We start from the raw sequence: 8,054 nt of genomic DNA, 5'->3' as shown, positions 1-8,054 counted from the left end.
TTGGATATCCCAAAACCTCCAGGGCCCTCCACGGAATCTTCTCATTTCTGATTGGTCGACCAGTACGCCACTCCAACTCCACCCCTGTCACGTGGATCACACCAACATGGCCGCCACCAGTGCTTGTGTGGAAACTCCGCCAAGCACGGACATGTCTTTCAAGAAAGCCCTCGCCGTCGCGTCTCCTCTCACTTTACACATCGTGGCGGAGTGTCCAGTGACAAAAGCGAGAGCGTGCGACTTGAAGTTGCCGCACTGCGTCGTTAGCACGCCGGTGTTCATGCCGGTCGGCACCCAGGGGACCATGAAGGGAATAACCGCGGATCAATTGGACGCTCTCGGATGTCAGATTTGTCTGGGGAACACGTACCATCTGGGGATGAGGCCGGTACGGAATCGCCACCCAGCATGCAAAGACGTCCCTTTGAAAAGTTTTTCCCAACCATCATTGAGCCAAGGCACACATTTTGCGTTAGAAACACTCTCAATGCTTGCTTGTAAACAAAAAGTGATTGCACGTTTATTGTACAGTCTGCCTTAAAGTGAAAGTACCAGGTCTTCCTGTCACTCTACATCACTGCCATAGATAGATACATGAATGAATATACTTTTTATTGTTGTACATGAAATCCTAATTGGATTGAATTCCCTTCTTTTGTTCTGCTTTCAAAGGGGCCTGATTTGATCGAAAAGGCCAATGGTTTGCACGGATTCATGAACTGGAAAAATAATCTGTTGACGGTAACGTTTTAAAGTGACATTCCATTTTCACACTTGCAGTAGGAGACCATAGTTTTAAGGACAACTGTGTTTTCTTTGAAGGACAGCGGAGGCTTCCAGATGGTGTCTCTCGTTGAACTCTCCGAGGTAACGGAGGAAGGGGTCACGTTCAAGTCCCCGTACGACGGCGAAACCATCCTCCTCAGTCCGGAAAAGTCCATCGCCATACAGAACAGTCTCGGTCAGTCATTGCGTCTCCACTGCATTCTCTACGGCTGACACTTGACAGCAGTGCTACTCCTCCTGGCAAGAGCTTGTTTGTTTTCCCTCTCACCTTCCGCTCCACTGGCATAATTGAATTTTCCTCGCAATGCGCTGGCAAGATTGTTTTGCTATCCTCTTTCTGAGTCAAGGCTGAACATGCGCAGGGAGGAGATGGAATAATCCATTGCATGAGAAGGGGGGAGGAGGACCACTGTTGACGATCAGGATCGATTAAACATTTTGATGTTTTTAAACACATGAGTTAAGCCTAAAACAAATGTTTTATTCATTAAAAAAGATATATGATTCGATTTTTACAAGAAGTTGGTGTCCAGGCAATGACACTCAAATTAACGTATGTTTGGTATTTTTCAAAATGTCAAACGTGTCTCAGTAAAGTTCGAAAGCACAGGTCGAGTTGGTGTTTTCGGATTCTTGAATAGCCCGAATCTTATTGTAGCCTCACCTGTGTTTGTGACCCTCGCAGGTTCGGACATCATGATGCAGCTGGATGACGTGGTGAGCAGCACAGTGACTGGACCGCGCGTGGAGGAGGCCATGCAAAGATCAATTCGCTGGCTGGATCGTTGCATCGCCGCCAACAGTAACCCGCACAAGCAGAACCTTTTCGCCATCATCCAGGGCGGGCTGAACGCCGGGCTTCGCAAAACCTGTCTAGATGGTATTCGGTGCTTTTCTCTTGTTTGATCCGAAATCGATCCATTTAGTGCACACTCACATTGACACCCGGGAGAACATGCACTATTCACACAGTTAGCCTAAAATCAAGGTTCAAACTCAGAACCTCAAAACTGTGAGGCAGAAGTGCAAACCACTGGATCACCGTGCTGCCAAAACATCCTAAAAACAAATTTGTAAAAGGTTGGAGTCATCTTATTTAGAGTTGCGGGCCACTTCATAAGGTCCACCAGCCCATTCCAGTGAGCTATGTTCTAAAATAATAATACATTTTATTTTGAAAGCGCTTTTCATCATACTCAAAGACACTTTACAAGAGTTTAAAACACAGGATAAAAATGTACACTCTAAGCCAAGCATACAGGATTTACAAAAAACACATTTAGATGAACAAAACAAAGCAAAGATGGGTAAAAGACATTAAAAGGTGTTAAAAAGCATTGCGGAACAGGTGAGTTTTAAGAGATGATTTGAAGGATTGGAGGTCAGTACAGTTGCGGCTGTGTTGTGGTAGAGCGTTCCAGAATAACAAAGACGGCTAATCATGCATGGCTGTCTTGAGTTTTTTCCCTTTCCAAAATAAGCTTTTCAAAAAACTACATCAAATGACTTAAAAAATCCAGGCAGGGAGGTGGAATAGTGGTTAGCACGTCTGCCTCACAATTGTATACGTTTTGGTTTCCAATCGCGGCTCCTGCGTTCTTGCGAGTGCATTGTCTTAGCATTTTGTGTCGGATGTGTTCACTTTCCACGTGTGTCTGACAGAAATGACAAAACGCGATGTTCCCGGCTTTGCCATCGGGGGTCTAAGCGGAGGGGAAGAAAAGGATGACTTCTGGCGGATGGTGACGCTCAGCACTGACCACCTGCCTCGAGAAAAGCCTCGCTACCTCATGGGCGTGGGGTATGGACAGGGGAGGCCTAAAAGGGCAAGCGTGCTTAGGGCATTTATAAAATAACTTCAATCTTGAGCTTTAAGACAACACTCCCGCATGCGTTTTAAGGTTGAAGGTTGAACTGACCTGCAATCTGTTGGCTCAGGTACGCCGTTGACTTGGTGGTGTGCGTCGCTCTGGGTTGTGACATGTTTGACTGCGTCTTTCCCACCCGGACGGCGGTGAGTTCCGTTCCGTCTCCCCCCCCCCCTCGAATGTGACTCGACGTTTAAACGAACAGAATTCAGTCACGCCTGTCGGTCCTCAGAGGTTCGGCTCGGCGCTGGTGCCCTGGGGATCCCTGCAGGTCAAACACAAGCAGTATGCCAAGGACTTCAAGCCCATAGACCCGGACTGCCGGTGTCCCACCTGCAAAAGGTTAGCCGGACGTTAGGGTTGCAGAGGTGTGGAATTTAGCTGTGGAGGGTCATTGAAATGAAAGGTAAATATTCAAGCATGAATAGAAACATTTTGTTTGTGTTATAATGCGAACAAAGTGCCATTCAAAATGCTCAATGAAAAGAACCCCTTGTCATCCATCTTCATCTTAACTCATTCAGTACCAGCCAATTCTGGACCAAGTCTGAAAAGACGTTTAAAAACGTCTTTGGGAGTGAATGAGTTAATGAGTTTGCATGAAATGTGCTTATTTTAGTCAGGATTATGCAAAATATATTTTCCCCAAAGAGATTTAGGTTCCTACAAAGAGACCAACCTTCGGTTTTGTAAATCCCTCCTTTCTTCCCATAAATTCCAGTTCATTCTAAGGGGAAATTTCAAACTACCGAGAGTAGATGCAAATTCCTCGAGTTTGTGACGGACAGCTGCAAGCTCCAATACAAAAAGATGTATCTGCCTTCACAAAGATAACGCTCCCGTTTGATTGACACTCTCCATTGACGAGGTCAACTTATTAATAAAAAAAAAAACTGTCTCCGAATGAGTGGCAGAACAGCAATAACAAACAACTGAGAACGGGTATCTTTGCCAAGTCAGATTTTTCTGATAACATCCTCGTATTGGATCTTATTAAATGCGTATACAAGAATGCGATGCAATTTGTCTCCTCCACCATTATCATAAATTCACCAACACCGTTTCTCAGAGCGTATACAGCCCGCTGTGTACTTCTAAAAACAAACTTCAGAGGAAGTGTTACAGAATAGCTCCAGAAGTATTTAGCCCACAGTAGTGTTGCATCATATTTTAATTAAGTTAGTATGGCTCTCAGAGGACCTTAGACACCGAAATGCCCCCTGGAAGGGGGGAAAAAAAAAAATTCCAAATGTAATATTTTTGCTTATATGCAAAAAGTATGCTTGTTGTTTTTCAGACATAGCCGGGCGTACCTGCACGCTCTGTTTAAGAGCGACACTGCAGCCATGCATCACATCACCATCCACAACATCGCCTACCAGGTAACTATAGCAACCATGTATCTTCGGCACACATTTACTACCAGACAACACAAAGGGAAATAAATAACACAGTGCGAGATGAGGTCGTACGCTTTCACCAAAAAGACGCCTCCAAAGTCACAAAATACTCGTTGCCCGACGTCGGCAAGTCTGCCAAGATCTCGGTTTGGCAAGCGTCGAAGGAAATGGAGGCAAAATGAAAACACTTGCAGGGCGCATGAAGCAGCCGCTAACACTGAACTCAACACCTGACTGCAGCTGCTGATGTCACTCACTAGGCCACACCCTTAAAGGTACCACACACGCGAGTGTACGGCAGGCGTATGTGTGACTTTCGGCTTAATTACACTTTAAGAAAACCCGTTTATTTCTTCACATTTTCTTCTATTATGTAATATGTGTCTTTAAATACTTTTACAAGGCGGTGCTGGGTTTTTTTTCAATTAAAAACATGGAACACAAAAAAATGTGTTGTTTTTGGGAGCGATGCGATCGTTGCCACCCTCAAAACATTGGAATCCTCATAAACCGAAGACCAACGACAATCAAATTCTCTCGTCTTTTATTCTGAGCTAAAGAAGACGTTTCAAGTCGAGTCCCTGCGACAGACAGTACGATATATGACTCACCCTTCCAACTGTGCAAAGTGACAATCACACACCAGTGAGGAGTGTCCCCTTGTGACACGTGTCCCGCGGCATCATACTCGTGCATAACACACGCGCGCACACACGCTGTCTACTTATACAACACATCGCTATTCAAAAGATCCCATTTTAGACGCGCAAGCTGGGGTGACATGGCGGTTCGTCCATGAGTCCCACTCCCCGGAGGATTGAAGGATGAGCCTTTGAGCACCGTGAGCAAGTTGCGCTGAGATTTATTTGGGGGGGGGGGGGGTTCACCCCCTATCGTCAGCCTCAGCTGTGTTGTGCCCAAATGACAGCGCTCACACCCTTTAGCATATATTGTGATCTGTCGTCAATATTAGCCTGCCTAGGGGATGTTTACGCCCTAATGACTCTGCAAAGCGGCAAGGAGAGAAGATGGCTTTAAGCAACCTTTTGAACAGTACATGTAGTCCTGATGACATAGCCAGACAAACCCAAAATTTTGAGCAATAAGGCTAAGGGGGAACGATAGCATTTAACTTGTGATGAGGGTTCGGACAAGGTTATTATAGCGTCAATAGGATTGTCCACCCGCTAACATCATAACGGCACCACCCATCCACTCTCTGAGGTGTAGCTTCCCAACTCACCAGTTGAGAGACAAACGCACTCGACATAAGTTATTATTTTTGGCCTTGGCGTGGGGTTGAATTGCATCAATAATATAGAATTAGATTTATCTGTATTGCAAACAATTGTAATAGAAAGGTGGACTTAACTGAACTTATCTATACACTGTAAAAAATATAAAATATACATGAAACATAAATACTGACATGGAGCTCTTTTAACTTTCTCCGAATTGCTGTCTTTGCAATTTAAAAGTTGCATTCTGCCACGTTGTCAATTTGAATTCAATGACTTGTTTATCGCTCGGATCGATGTCAGCATTTGAACATCGCCTGCTCACAATCTCAAATATGCCTCTCCACGACGGCCTTGGGGGAGGTCTGCACTGCACAAAGTCGCATGCTAATCAACGGCAGTCATGACAGCATTGCTGAAACACCGTTGAATCTGATCTTTTATGTCCGCGTTTCTCCCCTGCAGCTCAACCTGATGCGTTCCGTGCGGCAGAGTATCGTGCAAGGCCGCTTCCCGGACTTTATACGCGCTTTCATGCGCCGTATGTTCCCATCCCGTGAGCAGTACCCCAGCTGGGCTGTGGATGCTCTGGCCTCCGTCAACATCACCTTGGACTAACATTTTTTTTTTAATACGCAGAAGATAGATCACACAGATAAACAATGACAGATTTTCTATCTTTTTTTTAAACACATGATTGTTTTGTATTTGTTGTTTACATTTGCATTATCCTGTTCTGTGCGTGCGTGGGCATTTGGGGAGGGGGGGGGGGGGGGCTTTAGATCAACAGGATGGAGCTTTTATTATGTGGCGCGGCAAACAACCTGCAGCCTGAGCAAATTGTCCTCCGAGTAGACATTATGATAATATGCCTCTGGATGGGGTTTAAATGAGGTTTGGAAAAGGGGGGGTGGGCAAACACACAAACTGTGTCTCACGCGATGCACACAATTTTTTTTGGGCTGCTGTCGCCATGGTTACATGGTGAGGCCCACCCACTTGAAAGGAGAAATGTTTTTTTTCGTCTTGGCTGTCATGCTTTTTGCACGGAAGAGTGTGCTGAAAGGAGGCGTGTCGTTCGTCACGGCAAGCACAAATGTGATGAGTGCGGGCGTTTTGCCGTCTTGTTGTACATCGCAACAAGACGAGCCAAGTGCTTGCTCATCTTTACGGCCAGCAGAGGGCAAAATCTCAGCACTGACCAGGAATGTGCACGCAAGTAATGACTAGCGACTGGTCATGCCAGTCGGGTGATAAAAGACGTTCACTTATGGATGTCTAATTGTGATTTTTAAACTACAACTGTTAGCTTTGTCCTCTCAACACCACATTTGGGAGCTTTTAACTCATTCAGTACCAGCCAATTCTAGACCGAGTCTGAAGAGACGTTTAAAAACGTCTTTGGGAGCGAATGAGTTAAGCGAGGGTACAAGCATACCGATTTTTCATCTCTTAACATTGTTTTAGGGAGCTAGGAATTGAGCTAAAAATCAGGCCCCATTATCGGGATGTGTGTGCTAACAATTGACCCTGTTGATTTCATTTATGACAACTCGGCACTTCTCTTATGATGGAGCGTTTTGAAAAACTGTCGTGTGCGTCGTAAATGCAGTTAAAAGATATTTTAGGGCAGGTTAGGTTTTGGAGTAGCTGTTAAATGTTAAAAACGGCTCGTCATACATTTGAACATTTAGTGAATATGTTTACTTCATTCTCAGGGGGTTTGAATCAATCAGCTGGACTGTCCAGGTTGAAAACTAGACGATTGCGGCTAGTCCATGGGCCAAACTGGATCGCAAGGATGTTGACTGAACGCTCCAACAGCTTTCCATAACAATGTTCAAATTTGGCCCGGTATACATGTACCAAATTTTGAATAATCTCACAGCTAGCAAAACGGTTCGCCGCTCTTGCGCCGAATACAAAGTGATTCAACAAACGAAATGTACATTTTTAAATAGATTTTTCTTTTAAAACCACCTCCCAAATACACTCATATTCTCTCCTCTCTGCGTCTATGCGATTATGGTTTCTTAATTAATCGCGGGATTATGTTTACAGTATGCATTTCAGATGTTAATTTTGGAATATGCCTGGCGAGAAAGAGGAAGGTGGCTGGTGGTGAGGCTTCGTTACCAAGCCGTGCAGAATCGTGTTCCGGGGCCCCGTAAAAGTGTTTACGCACCGAAGGCTTGAACGTTAATTGGACGCGTTGTCATGTATCGCTGGGGGTGTGGGGGGGTTAGAGAAGCAAACATGCTAATTAAAGAGCAGAGGAGAACTTTCAAGTGCACCGTCAACTCAGTGGCAGGCAGCTGTGATGGACAGTTGAAGGGATTGCGTGGCTACTCATTGCGTTATTCGGGACGCTGTTATTTTCCTAATGAGGCAAAGGTGTTGATTGAGGATGAAGCTGAATTGATGTAAAGGACTTCATTCGTTTTTCAAAACACACCATCCGCAACATTTGGTAAACCTGCACAAACGATTCAGTACCAGCCAATTCTGGACCAAGTCTGAAAAGACGTTGAAAAACGTCTTTGGGAGTGAATGAGTTAATAAGCTCCAATAGAATGACATCTGCCTTGACTAAAGCTAATTGTTACCGAGAGTTGGTGCTAATGTTGCGATTATTTTGTTTGAGACTACATCTTGTATTTATAAAACTCCCCCCCCCCCCCCACATATCGTTTGTTTTTTTTAAATGATTGTTTTAATAAACATGACAAAAGCTGATTTTTTTTTCATTTTTCTTTTAAATA

The 8,054-nt window shown here is 44.7% G+C and overlaps 1 protein-coding gene across 2 annotated transcripts; it reads left to right on the top strand.

Annotated features, from left to right (window-relative positions):
- The first annotated feature begins 106 nt into the window (after positions 1–106).
- Positions 107–8,028, top strand: qtrt1 (queuine tRNA-ribosyltransferase 1). 2 transcript variants are annotated; one of them, XR_015103265.1, is made up of 9 exons: positions 107–388; positions 673–741; positions 823–961; positions 1,472–1,666; positions 2,449–2,587; positions 2,725–2,800; positions 2,887–3,060; positions 3,952–4,036; positions 5,758–5,802. XR_015103265.1 is itself a non-coding variant. In XM_086133720.1 (9 exons), the coding sequence occupies exons 1-9, from the start codon at positions 107–109 to the stop codon at positions 5,908–5,910; spliced, it is 1,248 nt and encodes a 415-aa protein (XP_085989846.1). In that variant the 3' UTR covers positions 5,911–8,028. The 2 variants fall into 2 exon arrangements, 1 of the variants encoding a protein (XP_085989846.1); XM_086133720.1 differs by having other exon boundaries at positions 2,887–2,996; positions 5,758–8,028.
- The last annotated feature ends 26 nt before the right edge of the window (positions 8,029–8,054 follow it).

The sequence above is a fragment of the Hippocampus guttulatus genome, chromosome 16, assembly GCF_054856545.1.
Source record: "Hippocampus guttulatus isolate MCC_2025c chromosome 16, RoL_Hgut_1.0, whole genome shotgun sequence".
In the NCBI taxonomy this organism is placed as follows: domain Eukaryota; kingdom Metazoa; phylum Chordata; class Actinopteri; order Syngnathiformes; family Syngnathidae; genus Hippocampus; species Hippocampus guttulatus.
The sequence above is the reverse complement of the archived record's forward strand: the minus strand, read 5'-3'. Positions and strand labels throughout refer to the sequence as shown.

Excerpts from the sequence above, each read along its gene's own strand:
- qtrt1 (XM_086133720.1), top strand. The coding sequence starts at position 107 with ATGGCCGCCACCAGTGCTTGTGTGGAAACTCCGCCAAGCACGGACATG. Across the intron at positions 742-822 it reads GGAAAAATAATCTGTTGACG|GACAGCGGAGGCTTCCAGAT; the intron begins GTAACGTTTTAA and ends TTTTCTTTGAAG. Across the intron at positions 2,997-3,951 it reads CGGTGTCCCACCTGCAAAAG|ACATAGCCGGGCGTACCTGC; the intron begins GTTAGCCGGACG and ends GTTGTTTTTCAG.